Source organism: Psammomys obesus, unplaced genomic scaffold, assembly GCF_907164565.1.
Source record: "Psammomys obesus unplaced genomic scaffold, mPsaObe1.curated_primary_1811, whole genome shotgun sequence".
Lineage (NCBI taxonomy): Eukaryota > Metazoa > Chordata > Mammalia > Rodentia > Muridae > Psammomys > Psammomys obesus.
Genome location: NW_026596149.1, coordinates 12,405,972 through 12,429,504, shown reverse-complemented (window position 1 = coordinate 12,429,504; position 23,533 = coordinate 12,405,972). Strand labels below are relative to the sequence as shown.

The following is a 23,533-nucleotide window of genomic DNA, read 5'->3' as shown; positions in this document are numbered from 1 at the left end:
TGTGTGTGTGTGTGTGTGTGTGTGTGTGTGTGTGTGTGTGTGTGTGTAAGAACAAGTAGTTTAGCTTCTTCTTTGGGAAAACACCAAATGGCAGATGACACCGGTGCAGGAGGAGGGCCTGGAGGACCCTGAGGCCCAGGATTAGGAGGCCACTGTGGAACCCACAGTGGTCATAAGGGCCATGGTCCTCACCCAGGCCATGGCTGTTGGTCAAAGCTGCAGGGCTTGTGGAGGAAAAGCTGAAGACAAGGACTGCATCCCTGTCACCAAGCTGAGCCACCTGGTTAACTACATGAAGTCCTTGGAGGAGATGAACCTCTTCTCCCTGCCCATTAAGGAATCTGAGATTATTGACTTTTTCCTGGGTATATCCTTGAAGTATGAGATTCTAAAGATCGTGCCAGTGCAGAAGCAGACAAGGGCTGGCCAACGGACCAAGTTCAAGGCTTTTGTCGCTATTGGGGACTACACTGGTCACATTGGTCTTGATGTTAAGTGCTCCAAGAAGTAACCACTGCCATCCGAGGGGCCGTCATCTTGGCCAAGCTTTCCATCTTCCCTGCGAGGAGAGGCTACTGGGAGAACAAGATTGGCAACACCCCTCCCCTCTCCTGCCATTCCATGCAAGGTGACAGGCTGCTGTGGCTCTGTTTTGGGGCGTCTCATCCCTGCCCCCAGAGGCACTGGCATCGTCTCTGTTCCTGTACCCAAGAAGCTACTGATGATGGCTAGTATTGATGACTGCTACACATCAGCCAGGGGCTTCCCTGCCACAGTGGGCAACTTTACCAAGGCCATCTTTGATGCCATCTCCACGACCTACAGCTACCTGACTCCTGACCTCTGAAAAGAGACTATGTTCACCAAGTCTCCTTATCAGGAATTCACTGATCATCTTGTGAAAACCCACACCAGAGTCTCTGTTCAGAGGACACAGGCTCTCCAGCTGTGGCTACCATATAAGGGTTTTTACACAAGAAAAATAAAGTGAATTAACTCTGTCTTTAAAAAAAAAAAAAAGAAGTAATTTAAATTCCAAAGCCTATTGTTGATTTAAGACATAAATCATTTTTACTGGTTATTTAAAATATTAAAGATAATTTCTTATTGAAAAGAAGGGGTACAAATTTCCAAATTAATATGTTCTCTTTGGTATTGATTTCATCTTAATGTTCAATTTAAGGATTTAAAAAAGTAGATTGTCTTTTGGATTTTCCTTTTTCATAAATGGTTTTGTAGCATGAAAATCTACCAAATCAGTATTTAAAAGAAATAATTAACTCATATGCCTTCTTTCAGCTGCAATTGCATTTTATTTGTACTCCTTGATTATACATCATTTATGGTCATAAATGACCAAGAAAGATAGGCCAAGAGCAGGCTGAAGAGAGACCAACTTGAGCTTAATTAGCCGCTATACATAATGAAATAAAGAATGAATGGATGGGTGGTCACTGTGTAACAGAAAGGTAGGTAGAGTTTTGAGTGCTGCATTATACCTAAGGCCAGAAAACTCTTAGTCCTGTAGTCCAAAGTGGTAAAGACCACTGAATAATTGGTCAATGATAGAAACACAAGACAACAGCCATGACTGGGACATGGACTACACAGGGTAAGTAATCTCAGCAGGCCTTGAGAGAAAAATGGGTCTGATGCATGAACTCATTTGAACTAGTGAACTAGCTCTTAAAATTTTACAGGACAGTGCTAGATGGGATAGCATGTTTTTTATGATGGTGTAATCTTATGATATTTAAGGTTTATAAACTTTAAGATTTCTTGCCCTATTAGGTTGCTTCATTCATAGAAATATGTATTGAAAAGAGGTTGGGATAGCATTAGAATTTTAGATGACGCTCTCCCTGGCTACCTCATTCATTTGCAAAACTATACTTAGTGCTCTGCCTCCCTGATTTACTTTCACCACTGAAATATTTCTCATATAATATTTTTTACTTATTTTATGTCACCCACTAGAATATAACCTCTGTAAGTGTATTTTATTCTCATTTTTCTAATAGGTTTATCCTTAATGCCTTGAATAATGTCCTGATTGTGAGAGTCACTGCATAAATATTTATTGAGGTTATAATTGAATAAGACATCCGTGTTATTAAGAATTTCAGTTTTACACAATACTCAACTAGTATAATTAATTATTTTAATTAATTATTGTTTCTGTAGGTTCGGTGGTCAGAATAGAGAAATCAGAGTAAGAACAAACACTCAATCTGTATTATATATTTGTTGGGTAGGAAACAGTTTCATTTCTCAGGATTATTGGGTGTGCCAAGAGAATTTACAATAGTAGAGAAGTTGAGCGTAAAACTCCCCTGGAGGTGTCAGGGAGATGGCTTAGTGAGTAAAAGCACTTGCTATACATTCACGATCTAAGTTTGGCTCTCAAGTATCCACATAAAAATCTGGGTCTTCACTGATAAGGGAGGTCCTCTTCACCTTCCCTCTGATCCTAGTCTATCAGGTCTCATCAGGAGTGGCTGCATTGTCTTCTTCTGTGGCCTGGTAAGGTTGCTTCCCCCTCAGGGGAAGGTGATCAAAGGGCAGGCCAATCAGTTCATGTCAGAGACAGTCCCTGTCCCCATTACTATGGAACCTACTTGTACACTGAACTGCCATAGGCAACATCCGTGCAGGGGTTCCAGGCCATCTCCATGAGTGGAGTATTGGCTGGAGTATCAGTCTCAGAAAAGACCCCTGTGCCTAGACTTTTTGGATCTGGTGCTCTCCTTGTGGAGCTCCTGTCCTTTCCAGGTCTTACTATCTCCCACTTCTTTCATAAGATTCCCTGCACTCTGCCCAAAGTTTGGGGAAGAAGGAGGGTGGGGTTGGGAGGGGAAGAGGGATGGAGGTACAGGGTAGATACAAAATGAATAAACTGTAATTAATAAAAATAATTAAATAAAAATTTTTAAAAAATCTGGGTGTGGCTATGAGCACTTGTAGCCTTTAATCCTTTGGAGGATAGAGACAGGAGAACTACTGAGGCTTGTTGATAAACAGCCTAGCTTAAGGTTTAAGGAGAGACTGCCTTGAGGGAATAAGGAAGAGGAGAGAGCAACAGAGCAGGAATTCCCCAACTGACATCCTCTGGCCTCTGCATGGACATATTAGCATGCACTCCCTCCATTCACCCACTGCAAACATGTATGTGCCCCACCCCAACCCACACACCTTTACCTTATCGGTTCTTTTTTCAAGATGTGTAGAATTTGAGATAGTGCTAGAGTGTTTTTTCAGATTGAAGTTGGATGGGCACGAGCAGGCCATTTTCATAGAGGTGTGGTAAAAGAAATATTTGCACATACAGTATCTCTATGCAGGACTTGGTGGAGTATAACAATGAAGAGTAGACAGAGGAACAGCTTTGTATCCTAGACTCCCAGGATACACACCATAGGCATTGGATGAATGACTGACCTATTACTTTTTACAAGGCCAGTAGCACATTTGACCCACCATCCCAGCAGGGATCTCTGCCAGAGTTCTCGCCCAGTAGTCCCAAGCCTTGTGTCTCAAGGGCACGTTTAGGAGGAAGTGCTTCTGGGGCTGCTTTCTCTAAACTCTCATCTCCTTTGTCACACTTGCCTTCTCTTCCTTCTCCCCGATTGTCCTCCTCCCCCCTCCTATGCTTTTCAGTCACATGGTCAACTAAGTGAAATAACAAGACTCTCCCATCCTTTGGCTTTGATTTGTTTAAACTTTACTTAAACATTGGTGGTAACTATTACTCACTGTTACTGCCTCACTAAAGTGAGGGCATTACTTTGGATCCCTGATGCCCAAACCCCTCATGCACGCACACAAAACAAACTAGGTGCAGCAGCATGTCTTTGTAATACTGGTGCCAGGGAGGCAGAAACAGGCATATCCCTGGAGCTCTTTGGCCAGCTAGCCTAGCTGAACCAATGAGTTCCAGATTCAGTGGGAGATTCCACGTCAGAAAATAAAGTGGAAAGCAAGCCAGATGGCTCATTAGGTTAACAATTGAGAAGTTGAGAAGTCTGGTGACCTGAATTTGATCCCTAGGAAAACCAGCTCTTCCAAGTCATCCTCTGACCTCCCCACTTTCCCATGCATACTGTGATACCCAGACTGACACATATACACATATACCTTACAAATTATAAATAAGTAAATAGAATTGATTTAAGTGTTACAGTAAGAGAGAGATTGAGGAAGACATCAACAGAGCCCTCTGTCTGCCACACTCACTCAACATTCGTGTGCACCCATACCATGCATTTACAAGTGCACATACCCACACAAACATGCAAGTATGCACAGACGTGCAAATATATACACACCAGTAAATTACAAACATGAAAAAAGGATGGGAAGAAATGAAAAGACTTTGTGTATGGTAACTTCTCAGGTATTTGAATCTCCCATAGAGGAATTGTATGAGTTGGGTAGCCAGCGTGTGTGCAGTGAGTGGAGGGTGGTGAGCCTTCCTCGCTTGCTGCTTTACAGGTGAATGACTCCAGGTACTGTTTCACTAGTGTCTAAAGCAGGAACTGTTCTCCCTAGAGTCAGAGCTGCAAAAACCTAGTCTGCAGGAAACTAGACACTGTGTATATATTGTTTGTTTCTGTTTTGTGCATTCTTTATTTTTGTTACTTTATGTTAGATTATAAACAGGCCAGGGGCAAAAAAAAAAAAAAATCAGTTTTCATTTTGGGAAGTTGAGCCCATGTTAATTTCCTGCAATATTTATCTTCATTTCATAACTATCTAAAATTCCAATTCATTGATAGCCAAGCCAATCTCCTCTCTTGTCCTAAAGAGCCATTTTCAACTACTTGCCCACAGCAGACAAGCGCATTCAGCAGTCAGGTATGAGCAAATAAAGTAAACTGGAAAGATACTCACTTGGTAGCCTGAGGAATTTCCTCATCTAAGGTGGAAGCAGTTGGCCTTCCAGGAGGGCCTGTGTCAGTGTGAGTGTCTGAGATCTTCGGAAGCTGAGGACCTCTGTATAGCATGTTTGAAATGATTGTTTTCCTGTTGCCATTTCTAAACATTCCTCAGAAACACTTTTCCACCTAGTGAAAATGCCTTCTGCTCAAGTCCCATAGTCCACTGAACTATTTCTGACAAATCACAGCAGGAAATGAGTTTTTCATTGAGGATAGTCTATAGCCAGTGCATTGCTACCTTCCCAGCAAGGGTTATTGTGTGTTTAGCCATCATGTATCCCCTCTGCATGCCTCCAATTTTACTTCTTTGTAGGGGTTTTCCAGCTTTCTGCTTTTTACTAGCAGTCAAATTGAGATAAGGTAATCAGGTTTTCCTTTCACTTGTTAAGTCCAAATGCTGCTGTTCTATGACCTTTCCTAAACAGGAACAGTTCCCTGTGAGTCATGGTTACTTTTTACCCTGATAACAGATGTGTAGCTTTTAGATATCTGACCAGATACAATCCAGTATTAACTCTAATACTGTACTGAAACATCCATCAAAAATGTGCTATTTCCAAGGTGCTTGTGACAAAAATAACGTCCTGTACACTTTTTTTAAAACTTTTAATTGATTCTTTATGAATTTCACACCATGCACCCCAATCCCACTCATCTCCCTATCCCTTGTATTCACCTTCTGCCCTTGCAACCTTCTCCTGACCCCTATGCGCCAAAAGAAAATAAAAAATAATTAAAAAAAAAAAACACACATCTCATCGTGGAAGCTGTAGTATGTCAGTGTGCCCCGCAGTATACTCCTTTGCACACACAAATGCTCACTGCAGTGAGTTGGTCTGGCTGGAGGCCCCTGGCTTCTGCTGCTCTTTCAATAGTGTATCCTCATCAGGACTCTTCTCAGATGTCCCACTGTTGTCCTGTGTTATGGAGATCTGTCAGCTTTAGATCTGCAGAACTGGCCCCTTCACGTGCTCCAGCAGTTCATAGATGGGTAGATATTGGGGTGGGCCAGCCCAAAGCCCTGACTCTGGACCTGGGTGGTAGCCAATTTGGTCATCCCACCAATCTCTCCCACACCCACACCACCAGGGCAAGCTCTCCAGCACTGCCCCAGCTAGCTCACTCAGTGCTGCAGCTTGGAAGGGGCAGAGCCAGCTCTGCACAGCCATTGGACACCAACATTGTCCCAGGCGGCAGTCCAGACCAGGCATGTCCCCATAGCCTTTGGTGGCAGTATGAGCCACAGACATCTACATAGACCTTTGTTGCCACATGGCCATAGACCTGGACATGGCCAGCAGAGGCGTCACTGGCCAGGACTTCACCATGGCCTCCGGTGGCAGGGCAGGCTACTCTGATCAGGCTATTTCTCTCCACCCTTGTGTCTCTAGTTCCACCTCTCCTCCTGGTGGTCAAACCAATCCACTTCTCTTTTCTCATCTCTCCACCACGTACTTGCACATTGTAGTGGCTCCCACTGTGGGCAGGCCACACAACAGCCGGGCCTCTAGGTATCTTTCATCCACAACCTTTGTCCTGTACATTCTTATGACATTTCTTTTCCTCTCATTTTTTTGTAACAGCTTATGGACAAGCAGTATTACATATATGTGTTTTAAAGGTATATTATTGCATGTATAGAGTAACCTTGTATTACAAGGTTATCACAAGTATTGCAAGCCCAGTTACATGTGTAGATAACCTTGAATGTTTTCTTCAGAATAACACAAGCTAACTTATTTAAAATTTGAGCATTGGAGAAGGATTTTACCTCTTTCAGATATTTTGGCTATTATTTATGCCAATTAATCTTCCATAAAGTTTTTGTAGCTGACACATGGCCATTTCACCCCAGAGATCTAGGGTCTTATTTTATAAGTGGCATGGCTGTAATTCAAAAGGTTTTGCTATATGTGTCAAGTGATAATAGTATCTTCCAAGTAAATACAGGCGAGCCATTACTATTACATTCTATTGATGATATACTTGATATCCAGAGAGTTTTAAATTTACTAAAAGTATTAAGCTACCCACAACCTCACTACAGTTAGGACACTTCTGGGTAGCCTAACAGCATCCAACTGCAACTTACTGAAGGGTGGCAACCAGGAAGATGGAAGTTTTGTCATGTCAGCCATTTAGAGGAGCATTTTAAAAGGAGTTGCAGTTCCCAGAGCTTGAACCTGAAATTCTGTTTTTAACCTGAAATTTTGTTTTTAACTGAAAAAAAGAGAGAAGAAAAAAGTTTGTAGTGACAATTGACCTTTGGAAAGTTGTAGCTTCTAAATTCTCCAAACACTGGTTCTGCCTGGCCTGTGGTTGCTATGCTGCCATTCTGTGGAGAAGATAGTGTTCTTATTAATGACCAGTACCACCAAGATGGATAGTGAAAAATATTGTTAGTTTTTATGGATTTCATGTTCATCCTGTAGCCTGCCAGAAGTACCGGACAGGTTTGTTGTCAGTCCTCTCTTCCTCCTTTGCTTTATGCAGCTCTGTCTTGGACAGTTTTCTCTGACAGTCAAACAGCCTCATTTAAGTACAAGTACTATTTTAAAAAAAAATGATTCCTAAGCCTATTGAAAGAGTGGCTTTGTTGGCTAACTGAAATGATAGCATTGCAGCTTGTTTTGTTAGGAAGAATGCTGGCACGTCTTGAGAGGGGTGGCTCCTTGGCGGTTGGCCACTCACAGTTCCTTCTAAGCTCGTGTTGCTCCCCACCGTGTGCATGACACCTTGTCCACTCTGGCCTGTGTGTGGAGGTCCGTGAGCTTTGGGGATTAAATGAGACACAGAAAGGGGCATTATACCAAAGTTCCGGACAGCTGGTCGTATTATCTAAATTATCTTTTCTGTAAGTCATTCTCTTGCATCCAAACCATAACCAAACACACTGGAGATAGCATACTTTGTTTAAACATTAATACAAGATTGTACAGGAATCAGTATTTCTTACAGCCTTCTTATAGAAATAATAGCCAGATAGAAGCTGTTTATTCTCTTTGGTTTACAAGTGGGATACGTGAGGTACAGAGAAGTTGTGTGATTTTCTTTGAGGGCACACAGTTAAATTGATACTGAGCCAAGACCAGCCCTGTTGGCCTTACACAACTCAGCATTAATAGAATTTTCAAAATAACTCCCCCACAGTCACATGCTCAGGTGAGTCTCAGCTCTGACCAGTACTTTAAAGGGAGGAGAGGAGCTTTATTTGTTTCTAAAGCTATTTAAATAAATTAATAAAAATTTATTTATATAGTTGTATTAGCCACAGTTCAGTACTCAGTAGCCATATGCATAGCTAGTGCCTAGAATACTAAGGTATACAGATGGGGATCCTTTCTATCAGCATAGACATGGTTGAGCTGATGTAAATCATCCCAAAAAATAAAAACAGTAAGGTAAAGAGTAAACAAACAAAAAGTTAAGAACAATGTGATTATTTATTAACACTAACAAGATTGGCTACCTTTAGGCAAAGGTATTCAGAGACAGTATCTTTTTACATAGCATTTTTTATTTAGTACATTAATATGGGTATTTATTGGCACTTGGAATTTATCACAGCCATTTCGTAAATTTGTTGCTCTTGCTTTATATAAATAAACGAACATTACCCAAGAAAAGATTCAAAATCAGAAATCTGTTTTTCTTGTTTCCAGTCTTAAAAAGGAAACTTGAAAATTTTTAGGCCTTATAAAACATTTTCCTGAAGTTAATAATAATAATACATTGAACTGATTATATTTAATGATATTCTGCTTTTTCATAGGAACCACAGACAGTTTTGCATATTTTCTGTTGATCTGATTTCTTTTTACTAGAAAATAGAGTAGGGAAGTAGGTCAATGCAGTGCTAAAACCAAAATGTAAGCACTCTCACCTCCCTCCCAACATCATTAGGTTTTCATCTTGGCTCTAAGACTCATACCAGCATTGTCCCCTGGCTTCATGCTCTCTGACTTATGTTCCCATTCCATTTGGCACCTGTCCTAGAGGAGTCTTGGAATAGGTTCTTTGCCAAAGGCAAAAGCAAAATTGGTATTCAGGGTCTTGTTGAAGTTTTCAGGCAAGGTGCCCACAGATGTATATATCTATGTCCAAGGTCTTCAAGTGGTCACAGACTCCTTGTGAAACACACCTTGGGGTTTCTCCAAAGAAGTCTAGTTCATGGAACCAGAAGTGAAGACAATAAGCTTTTAAGTCATACTGTATCCATAGTTTACAGTCATTATTCCTTGCAGATATTACATTGGAAAAGGCACATTACCACTGTGGCTCTCATTTGCTTCATTTCTAAAATGAAGATGATTCCAACTGGAGCTATTCTGATATTGTGTGTCAAATAGTTGGCAAAGCTTTCTGGCAAAGGGTAGGCCCTCTATTAATATTATTTGGATTTGTATCTAAATTTCTACACTATAAAAAGCACTACCCTGTGTTCCAAGGAAGGTAGGGAGTAAAGGGGGAAAAAAGCTAGTGGTAATTTTCTAAGTCAATCAAAGTCTCTTTGACAAAGATCTTAGTAGAGGATTTCACTGAGATTGGGATATATCTATCTATAATTTTCTATGTATAGTACCTTAGCCATCTATTGCCTCTGGCAAGAACCTTCAAAATCTTAACTTAAAACCTAATTAGCACACAATCTTTGGCTTACTCAGAAGACCATACCAAGAGCCACAAGAGAACAGAAGTCATTAGACTTCCAAGAGAAATGAGCTTCAGCCCAAACAAAAATTCAGAGTCCAAAGGAAAAGTTTAGGTATATTAAAACAAAGTTAACAAAATTGTTGGATCCATCAAGATGCAGTAACAATAAGAGAGTCACCGTGATATGAGTCTCTATCCCAAATACATTTTTTTTGATTGGGAGTGTTTGGTGGTGGTTTTAACTTATACTAGATATGACTGGATTTCCTTCCAGACAGAAGTTATATACTTCACAGTGGGTACAAAAGCTCATTTTCAAAATGGCAGACAAGAAAGGCTGTAAATAAAAATGTGTGACAGCCACTCATCAGAGTGACTCTGTGGGATAGAAAAGAAAGGATCTGGACAGACGATGATCTTACGTGACGAGTGAGAAGATGTGGGTTTCAGAGCAGCCTTACAGGCTCCCAAGTTGCATGTCTTGTAGCATGTTTCCCACAGATAGAAAGAAGAGTGGTGTTTGTAAGCCTTTCCAGCATTGCGTTGTTGTTATTGTTTTTAAGTTTGGGAGAGCGAATCTAGAGACCCAGTAGGACTTACTCTGGAATTTGTCTTTCCCTTGACTTATTATGAGTTGTCTGCACTCCATTCCAGCCAGACTGCACACATTTAACCCCACATGGTGGATTAGAAATACTTCGTACTTTGGGGCCTGGATTTGGATTCTAACTGTAGTTTATAGTCTGGTAACCTTAGGAAGGGAATTTATTTCTCAGATGTTGGCATTTGAAAATACTACTTTGTCATAGGGATTAAAAATGTCCTTTGTCCTGAGGATTGAAAATGTAAAGCACTGCCAAACGTCGTGGCTCACCCATGGAATTCTAGCTCTTGCTAGGCAGAGGCAAGCAGATGTCTGTGAGTTCAAGGCCAGGCTGTTCTATATAGCCAGTTCAGGTCAGCCATTCATGTCTACAAAGTGAAACTGTGAAAAACAAACATACAAACAAAAACCCAAGACCAATAAAAAATACAAAAACGTAAGGTACATAACATAGTATTGGTATATATAAGATACTATTATTACGAAGGATATGAGTCATGTTTGGATTTATACCGAAAGAAATTGTAACTAAAAATAAGTTTATGGTGTTTACTCTTCTCAGCTGTAAAAAGGGAGTGCACACAGTGAGAGAGCAGACATTTATAGAACACTTATTCTGGGCCATGTGACTATATGAGGCAGAATCTGTTGTAGCCATTTTATAGATGAAGGATCTGAAGCTCAGAGTAGTACAGTTAGAAAGTGATGATGTCAGGATACTGAGGCCAAACATTTTGCCACTTCTCTGCATGCGCTTTGAATGATAAGAGGTTCCACGGTGTCTAGGAGGGACAGCTGACTGGAAGAGATGCTAAATAAGCACTTTCTACCATGTAAGGACCAGAGAGGTAAACATTCATCCCTCTTTGCAACCCTCCTCCTTTTTTGACTCACTGAGTTTTTGTTGTTTGGAAAAGCATAAAAGGAATATTCCTTTGAAATGAGAACATTAGTGAGTGCTTGCTTCAGAACTCTAAGGTTAGCTGTGAGGCAGTGTATTGAGCCTAACTCTTACATCATATTAATCATCGTCCAACTTCTGCTTTCTGCTAGCTTAGACTGTGGCAGTACCTTCCTCTTTGCATCTTGCTGGTTATCAACAGCAGTAACCACAAGTCCTTCCTGTCCCAAAGTCTTGCCACACTCTCAGCTTTCAAAGTGCTATAAACACTATATACTCTACAGCAGAGAAGTGTGCCACCTCCACTCTGTGCCAGCATAGCTACACAGGCTAAACTGCTTATTGAATTCTCAGTGATAGGAAATAAGATAAGTGCATGAGAACAAGATAAATGATCTAGCTCTAACATAAGCATTGCATTATGCCTGAATTGTTTAAAAAAGATTTCGTATTCAATATTTTACTCATTAGAACATTTTTATAACAATAAGGTTGATTAGAGAATGCTCTTAAAATACTTCATATTAGACAGTCTGGTTGTTTACTTTAAAGATTTAAAAAAGTGGTAAAATAGGGAAGTAGAGATAGTAGAAATTGAAACAAACTAAGGGAAGAATATCTGACATCATTTGCTCTCTGGATTAAATCTGAATTGAGTTGGTTTTTTTTTTTGTTTTTGTTTTTTTTCATTCTACAAGCTCTTGGCTTTTAGGTGTGTGTGTGTGTTTGTGTGTGTGTGTGTGTGTGTGTGTGTGTGTGTGTGTGTGTGTGTATACATGGCTCCAGTCTATTGAGTCTAGACCTGCAGCAACTTTAAAGTGTTCTTTCTGTTTGTATGTTTCTTGTAACAGAATAAGGAACTCTGCTTATGATCTTTTTCCAGTACAGTTTTGGTATTTCTCTGAGGCTACAGTGAAACCACACCTGCCATTTGCAGTTCAATGTATTGTCTTTCTGACCTGCTTATGTCCTGCTTATGTCATGATGTGATTGCCTGCAGGTCTGTAGGTACTAGGCTTGGCTTTGTATTTGGTCAGGTGTTTTGTATTTTCACAGACTGAGTAACTGAACTAAGAGTACTCCACTACAAAAGCACACATTTAAAAGCATTTAGTCTTCTTTTATGGAGGAGCTGGGGTATACAATGTTTTGGATGGACGTTATGAGGAAAAGGTTTTTTAGTTTGCTTTGTTATTCTAGTTCAAAGGGGTTGTCCAAGGTAAAAAGGAATGACTTCTTCATCATAAGGCTTGAAACAAATTTTCTCTCCCAAATGTGGGTCTGGAAAATGATAGGAAGAAAGACATTTAAAAGATGCTTTAGTTCTTTGTATCCGCCCCAAATATTTACTGAAGCTAGCAGAAGAAAAAGCAGACTTTTTTTTTCTCTTTCCCAAACGTGTGATTGTTTAGAACTTAAGTGCAACATCTGGAAGTCAGATATACAGAGAGCAATTTATGGAGTGTGAAGGATTTGAAATATTCAGTGTTCTTTAGTGGGAACTCAACTTTCTCTGGTGTATTTTTTTCCCAACACAAAGCAAGCAATTCTGAGATCACTTTTGCCTCTCTGAATTAAGCCCTTTGTGCTTAGGTCCCATAAACAATGTGCTTTTTAAAGGGGAGCCCCCCCCCCAAGCTCTGGCCCTTTTCTTCAGTGCAAGCAGCCAATCAGCTGCACCGAGCTGCATAGCTGGAGCGCTTTCCATTCTGAGCAGCAACATCGTACTAATTTGATGCACACATGGATGCCTCTCACACTCTGCAAATTCATCACCAGCATCTTGCATTAGTCATCTGATGGACTGCCAAGTGTTTCATTTTCTTTCCATGTGACTTTATTATTACCACCTCTCTTCCAAAACCTCTGAAAAAGGGCGGGGAATGGGGGAGAGGGTGAGAAATCCAGCTCTGCCTTTCTTTCCCAGCGATAACCAGAGCAGAGCTGATAATGCTGCCGATTTGTGATGTGTTGATGGCAGCCTTGCCAATTGAGACCTGCACTTAACTTGCAGCTGCTTCCCAAGCCTGGGTTCTGAGCTGTCCATGCCCTGGGTGACAGGCGTCCAGGCACTGCCCTGTGCTCCAGAGTCAATGCTGAACAGCAGCAGCATGCAGTGAAAGCATCACGCCGCTGCTAAGAAGCAACCTAATGGTGCCTCTGCTTTGTTTTAGTTCAAATTTCTACGACTCATTAGGCACTTTCCCCTGTGCTCCTCTTCCTCTTTCCGCCTCCTCACCCCCAACCCCCACTATTTTTTTCTTCCTGTCCTTCACCCTGAAGCTCTAACTCTGGCTCCTGGTTCCGTTTTTGACAGTAACGGCACAGCCAACAAGATGAACGGAGCTTTGGATCATTCAGACCAACCAGACCCAGATGCCATTAAGATGTTTGTCGGACAGATCCCTAGGTCCTGGTCGGAAAAGGAGCTGAAAGAACTTTTTGAGCCTTATGGAGCTGTCTACCAGATCAACGTCCTCCGCGACCGGAGTCAGAACCCTCCCCAGAGTAAAGGTACAGAAAGCATGTGGCGCATGGGATAGGGGTCAGTCATGTGTCAGGGTGGGCTCAGTGACTGTGATGGGTACTCCAGGGCTGGCCAGAGCTCTCAGAGCCTTCAGTACGCAGGAGGGAGGGTACAAAGAGGAAGGGAGGGCAGGCTGAGAGCAGCTGGTGCTGGCAGCCCTGGTGTTCTGGCTACGCCTCAGGGCTCCTCCCAGAACTCCCGCCTGCTGGGACAGGTGGGACTCAAGAAGGAGGGCAGGAATGCTGCCCATTTTATGGTCTCCTGACTGCTTGTATGAGGTCATGTTCTAAGCAGTGTGGCCTCTGGGTGGAGTTGCTGCCCCTGTAAGGAATAATGTTTCTCAACCTTGTATTTTAGGAGCTAACTCTTTCTATGCTACATTCTTATGATTTCTCATATAATTACAAATGTATCGCACTTTTCCATAGCCTGTAGAGACCTTGAAAATGACTTGCAAACTGTTGGTGTGATGCCACTGCTGGGACAGAGAAGGGGTTCACTTTGAAGACAGATGCCCATTCTTGGAGGCCAGTAGGGATCATTAAGAGAACTGTGTATGCTGGAGCCATGGCTAGTGGCGTGAGATAGTTAACACACCTATAGAAATACCCAAGGCATACACCCTTAGCAGAGCTAAGATCAAAGTGAAAAGCCTGGTGCTTATTGCTGCCTCCATTTTAAGATAATGGTGAGGGATAGAAGTTGCAATTATTAAATTGAGGCCAAGAATTTGGTTGCTGCTTCTGTGTTTTTAAGTCCTGCTACATTGTAAGCTCTGTATAGACTGCACTTAAAATGCTTCCTCTGCTGCTACCACTTGTTTTACGTTACTGTTTTAACCTTCTTGCTTTAGATTTTATTCTTTTTTCAGTCTTTCCTCACAGGGCTTCTCTTTCTTCTGTAGATGTCACAGTTCCTTTTTCTCTGTGCTTTATTATTTCTTTCCAGCCTGTTTTATTTTTATGAGCATCTTATAAGAGGGAGTTCATTGTCTGGCTTGTGCGTGCTTTTTAGTTAGGCACGTGAACCTTATCTCAGTTTTCTCTGAGCCTTTTAAAGATAAAAGAATAAGAAAAATTTTAAGGCTAATACTCTGTAATTGTGTGAAGTTCTGGGCTAGCTCCTGTTCTCTATAGTGTCTGTTGGCCTTTGGGGCTGTTTTAAAGAAATTTAAAAGCCAACAGCCAATACTCATTTTGTAAAAGTAGACAGATCTGCCTTCAGATTTTGTTAATAAACTAGGTTCTCCCCAAAAAACATACAATGTAATTCTACAGTTGGTTTAAAGAAACTATAATTTTGTGTCTATAACTTTGACCCTCTGTAATTAGAAAAGTAGAAATTCTGGTATCTAAAATTAATAAAATGTAAAACCACAGAAATCAGAATTATATTAGAGACCTTGGTGAATATTTAGATGTTTTCCACACAAAGAAATTAGGAGTTTATTTTAATATTTTTCATAGCACCCAACTTAAGAGAGACAATATAGCGCATGTTTTTGGAGTACGTAGTGTTTAAATGAACGTTCTTCCTAGAGCAGGATGGAAAACGTAGCTATAGCAGCAGACCTATTGCATCCTCACTGAGGAAAATGGGACATTGATACTGGGTTGATCGACCTTTTTCAAAATGGCCTCTGACAAAAGACTCAAAAGTCAAATTTTACTATGATGCCTGGATGCTCTTTATTTTTGAATATGTGTTCCTTACGTTGGCCCAAAGTCCTTTTCCACAGTCACGTATATTCTATGTATGGCTTACTCATACATTCTTTTGAGCAATATCATATCCAGACTACATTTGAGACTATGTTTTGTTAACTTCTGTTTACCTTGTCTTCTAATTAATTTCATGAAAGTAGTATGCAGAAATGAAACCAAAGCTTTTGAAGAGAGAGGGAAAACATATAAAGGAACTCTGGGGTGCATGTATCACACATCAGGCCCTTGCTGAGAAATCTTTATAACATATATGTTTATATATGTTCCATTCAGCTTTAGCAAAATCCTGAAGGCAGATAGTGTCAGTCACATTTTACAGGTGGGGATGCTGAGACTCAAAAAAGCTATAGGACATGGAGTCCAGTTTCCTCAGCTAGTAGTGTGTACTGCCGTTACTCATCAGGCTTCAGACACTTAACTCTTTTGTCTTTCAGTAAGAGGAGATTAAAAAAAAAAACAAAAACAAAAAAATGTGCCATCTGCTCCACTTCGTGGCTTCATTTTCATAGCTAAGGGTTCCCCAAGTGAAAAGATGGGATTTCTCCCTTTCAGAACACTGATGGTTTCATTTCTGCCATTGTGTCTGGTTCTTATACTCATGGGTTTGAGTTGTACATCACTCTGACTCCTGGTATCATGGGATAGGAGTTAGAGCTGAAATCATTCAAATCTTACCTTTGGAAATACAGGTCAATTCCCATTACCGTGAACTCCAAGTCTCACATCAAATATTGCTTGAAATATGTGGGCTGTCAGCCAAGGCTTGAAAGGGTTTTTGTTATACAGACATCTCTGTTGTAAAGGTATTTGTTGTGATGGGATTTGAGCTATATAATGACATTGCTCTCAGAGGATTACAGTTCTTAGCTGCTTATGTATAGAAAGCAACAGCTGCCATTTTCTTTGCATCAGTATCTGTGCACACCATATATAATTTTACCTGTTCATTTGTAAAACTGAAGCCCAAATTTACATTGATTTTGACTCTGTCAGCAGAGTACAATTACCATGTTTTCACAGCACTGATGTCAGAGTCTCAGAAATTAGAATTACTGGAGGCTTTGTCTAAATATGGTTTAAGTTATCTAAGCAAGGCTTTTGGATGGCCTTGATGGTTCCAAGGAAAGAGGCAAAAGTTATGCTGTTACTTAATCCAGATGAATTAGATCTTTCTTTTTCTTTGCATTTTTTAATCTTGATGTATAAAAGCTTTACTCTGTTTTCATTCTTTAAGAGTTGAAGTCTAAGCTGTCTGTTTCTTCTAACAGATATGTTATGCAAGCAGCTTCATAAACTAGGGAATCTAACTAAGTAAACTATCCTAACCTGTTAGAACTTAAGAGGAACTTTAAAAAATCTCTCTGTGTTTTATATATTTACATATATGTTTCTGGGCATCATTGTGGGAGCACACGTGGAGATTAGAGGATGGCCTTAGGTGTCAGGCCTTGCCTTCCACCTTGTTTGATCCCTGCTGTTTGTTCCAGTATGTGCCATCCAGGCTAGTAAGCTTGTAAGCTTCCATGAAGACTTCTTTTCCTCTCATCTCTCTATAGGAGTGTTACAGTTGCAAATGTGTGCTACTACACTTGTCTTTACATGGAGATACAGAGCTGAACTCAGATGCTCACATTTGTACAGCAAGTACTTTACTCCCTAAACTATCTCTCCAGTCCAAAAAGAGCATGTTTTATTCAGTGGTGGTCTGCCAGTTCTGCAGATGATGAGAAATACTATATAGTAGATAAAAATATAACCTTTAAAACCAGACAATACAAGCCAGGCCAGGTGTGGCGGTGCATTCCTGTAATCCCAGCTTTCAGGGAGGCAGAGGCCAGCCTGGCCTACAAACCAGGACAGCAAAGGCTACACAAAGAAACCCCATCTTGAAAAACAAAAACAAAAAGAAGACATGCCTACATCCAATTCTTGGATCTGATTTTCCCTAAGAATTGCACTTGAGGACTTCAGTTAATCATATCAAAATAATGGGGACAGTCCTCATAAGGTGCAGTGTTAGTGATGTTCCATGATTGAATATGATAGGAACTTGTTATAAAAGATTATTATAGTTGTTATCTTCATAACTGTCTTTTAAAAATCTTAAAATCTAAGAACAATAAAGTAAGCTCATAGCTCACTACAATAAAAGAACATGAGATAATAGTAACCACAAAAAGAGGAAGATAAACATTGAAATTAGAGAAGTTCACAGAAGAAATAAATCAATTTTATTTTACATGATATAGGAAAAGGTAATGGGATTTTAGTAAATAGAGATTAAACATTAAAAGTTAAGCATTTTTAGATGCACTCTGATATGAACTGATTGGCCTGTTCTTTAATTACCCCCCCCCACCAGGGGGAAGCAGTATTACCAGGCCACGGAAGAAGACAACGACAACGCAGCCACTCCTGATGAGACCTAATTGACTAGGATCAGAAGAAAGGAAAAGAAGTCCTCCCCTATCAGTGGACTTGGGGAGGGGCATACATGCAGAGGAAGGGAGGGATTGGGACAGGAGGAGGGAGAGAGCCAAAGGAGGGTACAAAGTGAATAAAGTGTAATTAATAAAGAAAAAAAAGTGAAAAAAAAGTTAAGCATTACAAGTGGATGGACTTAGCTTAATGTAATTCCCAGAGAAGGTAGGAAGGAGAGAAAAAGAGGGAGGGAGGAAGAGATACCGGCAGAGTATAGCCTGAAAGCTGAAGTCTCACAAATATAAAATATGTGAAATGAAATGGAAAACAGGAAAATCACAAAGCTAAAATTTATAGGATGGGACCAGGTTTTAGAGAGTTTTTGTTTTCTTAGGATTAAAAAATAAAATTTCTCTTTTAGATAAAGGGGGGGCGGGTCTGGAAAGTATACTTAAGCAAAAAGCTACCAAAAAAAAAATGAGTACGGTGTGTCATCTTGTGCTCAGAGAAGGGTTCTGCCTATCCTGAGGATGTAAAGGAAAGAAGTGAGTAACAGGGACATGAACAGCAGAGTAAAGAAGGAAATTGATAAATTAAAACGATGACGCTGGAGAAGTTTTGGTTTATCTGAAAGAAGTGGGGAAGGAATTTGCAATGGTGGGAACGATGATAAGGAAAAATGTTGGAAACAGAAAAACAGGTTCAATTTTGAGGTGCCTCTGAAGGGTCAAAAAGAATGAGGGCCAAGAAAACATGAATGTTGTGGTTGCAAGGAGTAAGCAACATTTCAGAAGGAAGTTGGCTGTTCAGGAGAAGGAGAGGAGTTGAAGGTGTGTGGGGCTGGTCCTAGAGATTTCTTTACTACTGCTCTTATCAGGAAAGAACACTTTATACATGTTATGCTGTTGTTACTGCATCTGATGATGATAAAAACAAATAGAATAAATGGTGATCACAGAAATATAAATACATCTTGAGTCAGGGTCCTTGAAAGGAAAGAAGGAAAAACTGAAGAACATAATTAGAAGGATAGAAAGATACTTAGTTTAAGACAGGAGTGCAGTTAGGAGGCAGTAACATTTTGAAAGGGTCAACATAGAGAGAAAATATGCTCTTTAGTAGATAATATCTAGTAGATGAACTCTCTGTTTTTATAGTAAATAGTAAATTTCTGAGAGCACCAGGTGGAATTGAGGATTTGTGAAAAATAGACTTAACATTATTGGTTTGGGAAACTGAACAGGAGAACTATTGAAGAGCAGAAAGGAGCCTGGTGCACTTAGATTGTGTTTCAAAGCGGGCCCCAAGAGGCAGTGGTAATGGAGAACTACAAGAGACAAAAAAAAAAAAAAAAAAAAAACAAGCAGAGAAGTGAATTCGTAGAGAACCTGAGGCTGGGGATGGCTGAGCTGATCTGTCAAAGGTTGAAAAGATAGCAAATGTGGTGGAATCCCTCTCACACAGTCTAAAGTGGACAGCTGGTAAAGCTGAAAGATCACCTTGTCTCAGAGCAACAGGAAGAGCTGTGTGCTGGAGCAAGTGGAAGATGCAGATACTGTGGTCAGTCAAGACCAAACATGGGGCCCATAACTACTGGTAATGAAATATGTGGGCTGGACCAAATCAAAATTATAATCAAGGATCATAGCCTCAGAAGAAACATGCTCTATAATGAAGGCTATTTCTAAATTTAAATCATTATTCTGATTTTACAGGAATGAAAACCAAGTGATTAAAATAACTTAACATTTGAGGCTGTAAGTCATGGACAGAACCTCAATCCTAATGTATTGCTTTGCATGTCTTTCATGACTTCCAAGTCAAAAGAGAAACAGAAAGTAGAAATGATTAGTGGTGACTATCTCTGTAAGCTGAGAAAACAAAACTTCCTTTTATTCATGAAGCATGTTAGGAGGCATCAGTCACGCAGCTGTGTACCCCTGCATTGCTCAGAGCTCAGTGTTCTATGGGTTAAATGAAAACTAAGTGCATATTTCCTTGGAAAGAGTTATTGCCCTCAAGGTTCAGAAGAGCAGCTTTCGTGACGCTTATGACACGATTACTATCTCATCTTCCTCTCAGTCAGGCTGCAGTTCAGGTGACCCACCAGACTGGCCCCATTGATCTTAGAGTATGATGGCAGGACATTTCCTTCCATCTCACCGACTTTACTCAGTGTTTGAGAATAATTGAGAGATAAGGTCTAACTTTGACCTAATCTCTCTTTAGCTTACAGTGGAATGAGAGTGAGACTAGATGGCTAGGGAATGAACAGTGACAGGAAAACACAGCAATGCCTAACTGCAAAAAAAAATTCAGAATTGGGAAGAGTGACAGCTCACAATCGAGATGATTCTTCTTGTTCTGGTAGAATGAGCATGGACCCTGGAAAAAAAACTTCCAGCTGGTACTTCTTCCTATACAATAACTTGGAGAATGAACCTCAGTTTGTCTATCCCCATGGTAGAGGTAATACCTACCATTAAGAGGCGTTTACATATTCCATAAATACCAAATGTGAACGTTGCCGTGAAGTACAATGACAGCCGGTAATCTTATAAGCTGTATTCTCGAAAATGTTACAGGTTTATAAAAACATTGTGTTGTGATGTGGGGGCCCGAGGGGGATTAGGGTGACAAAACGCGATTCTCTATGCCTTTCCTTTCTTCCTGAAAACCTCTATCAGAACCTTAAATAATGCAAATGATGCTAGGATTATAGGTCTGTGATTCCACATCTAACTGTCCCACAATTCTTAAAACTGTACCCGGATTGTGTGGGACTGTTCTATATTGAGTGGTCCTCAGGAAGAATTCTTTTATCTTGAGATGAGTTCATCCTAACAGAAATCACTGTATCACTTACTGTGGGACTCTTTCATCGTTAACTGACTGAGGACCAGCAGGGTAAATATAAAACACAATCAGAATATCCATGTATGTATAGGCAGGGATCCTAATCCTGCCTTGTGAAAGATGGGCTCACTCGTTATATCATATGGTTATACAAAAAGAATTGTTAGAGGGCTGGGAAGATAGCTTAGCGGGGTGAAGTGCTTGCTGTGTATATGTGAGGACCTGTGTAAAGTGGGTATGGCAGTGTGCATCTGTAATCCTGTGGCACTCACAGTGAGTAGGAGACAGAAGACTTCCCAAAGACGCATGCTGCATGCCTGCACAGGCACAGGAACCAGTATACATACATACATGTACATCACACACAAAAATAAATGAAAGAGCTAACAATATAGTATTTTTAAATGGAGTTTTAAATACCACACATTGGATGATTTGAGTTAAAGAAGTGAGAAATACAAAATAATTTTCCTTAAGTTCTCATAAGAATCTTTTCTAGTGGTCCATACTGTAGAATGACTGGAATTTGTCTTATTTCTCTTACTTCGATCAAAGCCAGTTTTTACCTTAGCAGATAATATTTATCATGGGTACATTTGATCTTTATGTCTCTGGAGAGTAAAAAAAGGAGGAAAGGGAATGAGAGAGAGATACAGAACACACAGAGTGCCAATATCAAAGCTAATATCAAAGAAGACAAAAAATTACTCAAGCCTGCCTCTGACTATTTTGTTTCACTTCTCCTGTGTCTGGAAGATTAAGCCTTTAGCAAGTCCCCAGTTGTCTTGTCCCTGGTAGATTTAGGTTTTATGGATTTAAGTTTTAGAAGACTAAAGAATACAAGCTCTGGACAGAAGAGGAAAGCTTGTTTTGGTAGAAATTTCACCTGACAGAAAACAGGGCTCGTGGCTTTTGTCTCTTTGAGCGCCTTCAGCACGTATTGCTGGGTGATGGAAAAGAATGAAGCCTAGGTAGCTTCACAGTTTGCATTTGCCATTTTATGTTGATAGCTCGGCTGCCTAGAAGTCTCATTTGCCCTTCATTAGCACCCAATGCAATTTCTCTATGGCAGAGGGGCTGTGGTATCAGCTATACAGTTGTGCCACCGCAGATGACCAGGCTGTGAGACATTATGAAAGCAGTCCTTTGGAAATAAGCAGTCCCTTTTCCGCACCAGGAAGATGCCATCTACAAGGCAGTCCTGTTACTTAGTTAGAAACATGTTAAGGATTGCCAGAGAGCTGCACTTTGAATCCATAGGTCCTAAAAATTCATACATTCTGATTAAAAGGCTTACTTTCTTCTGTCTTCAAACTTTACTTCTAATGGAAGTTTAGAATTGATTATAGTTATTATAAAAATGAATTTAAATGCTCACATTTAAAAATAATGTTATGTACCCTTTGAAAAAGCCTATTATCCTTAATAATTCCACCCACTGTGAAATGTCAAATTATGTTAGTATGGTTAATACCAATTTTTATTCTTATACATATTGCCCAAAATGCTAACAAAGTTTATTTAGGCTTAAGGTCTCAGATTGTTGGTTCTTCCTCCTAATTTTGTTAATGCTTAGACCACCTATTCTCATGCTTTCTTTTACAACATTGGTTGACTCAAACTTTTTACAGGAAGTATTCTTCCAGTAAGAATTAGGCATTCCTTATGTGAATAAATATACAACAGTCATTGTGAACATCAAAACCTTTGAAAACTACCAAGGAATTTAAGTATCTACCAAGTGGAAAAGTAGAAATTAACCTAAAATAATATTGTCTTAAAAGAAAATTATGTATTTTGACAGTGGAAATAATAGATGCTAATATATTGGTTTTCAGGAGAGTTGGTTAAAGAAATTGAAAGTATTCTGATCCATATTGTAAAACTCAGTAGAAAATTAACTTTAGGCATCTCGGTGATGCTTTAGGGACAGCGTTAGAAACACCCTGGCAGCAAACTAGTCCAGTTAGATGTATTAAAGACTAAGGCCTTCAGATCAACTCTGATGAGTACATGCGATGGAGAAAGAAGCACATAAGGCGCATAGGAGATGATGCATTATGATGTGCTGGGTTTCTCCAGGCTGCCTTTCAGCTGGTTTGTGTGGTCAGCCACACAGAAGTAAAAAGCAGAATAGCAAGTTCTCCTACAAATGGAAAAGGGAGGAAATCACCTGAATGGGAACAAATTGTGATAGCAAATTAATGGATCAAGGTGGACAAGGATGGCATGTGAGGCCGCAGAAACTGTGTTTAGGGTCAATATTGTTTCACTCTTTATGTAAATCAATGAGAAAGAAGTTTCTAATCCAGTATTCACACTCTGGCATTAACTCGAATTAGGGAAACTCATATACTTCAGGCAGTGATTATCTTGAAGAATAAAGGAATATAATTTTTATTCCTATTAGTAGATCATAGGTTGGAATCAGAGAACAGAAGTACAAGATTGAAGTAGAATGTTCGTGATGTTATTCTTCAGCTCTTTCAGAATTCCATCATTATAAAATGCTTTGAGGTGAGTTGTGCCTTGGATTTATATAGTAGATTCTGTAGCACAACCTGCCAAGGGACCATTGTCTCTGTCTCCTGCATTATTCAGAAAGTGCTGCTGGTTTTTCACCCTCTTCTTCATTTAAACTTCATGATAAAACATAAATGCTACTATTAATCAGTGTTGATCATATCCAGAGACATATAGGAAAACAAATATAGGCATTGAGGTATATAGGAAAGAAGGCATCTGACAAGACAGTGGGCCAAATTGCCCCCTTCCAAATGCTCTGCATTACAAGTGATGCTAAAGTCTATAGTCCTAAAGAAGCTAAACAACAAAGAAGACCCTAGGGAAGAGGCTGAAACTTCACTCAGAAGGGCAAACAGGATAGACATCGGAAGTAGGAGAAGACAA

General features: G+C 40.1%; 1 protein-coding gene across 8 annotated transcripts in view; it reads left to right on the top strand.

Annotated features, from left to right (window-relative positions):
- The window catches only part of Celf2 (CUGBP Elav-like family member 2), an 837,937-nt gene that overhangs the window by 642,414 nt on the left and 171,990 nt on the right, over window positions 1-23,533 (top strand). For all 8 annotated transcript variants that reach the window (XM_055593762.1, XM_055593759.1, XM_055593755.1 and 5 more), the window contains one exon: window positions 13,413-13,609. In XM_055593762.1, coding sequence (XP_055449737.1) covers window positions 13,432-13,609 — 178 coding nt within the window. In that variant the 5' untranslated portion in view covers window positions 13,413-13,431. The remainder of the gene's footprint in view (window positions 1-13,412; window positions 13,610-23,533) is intronic.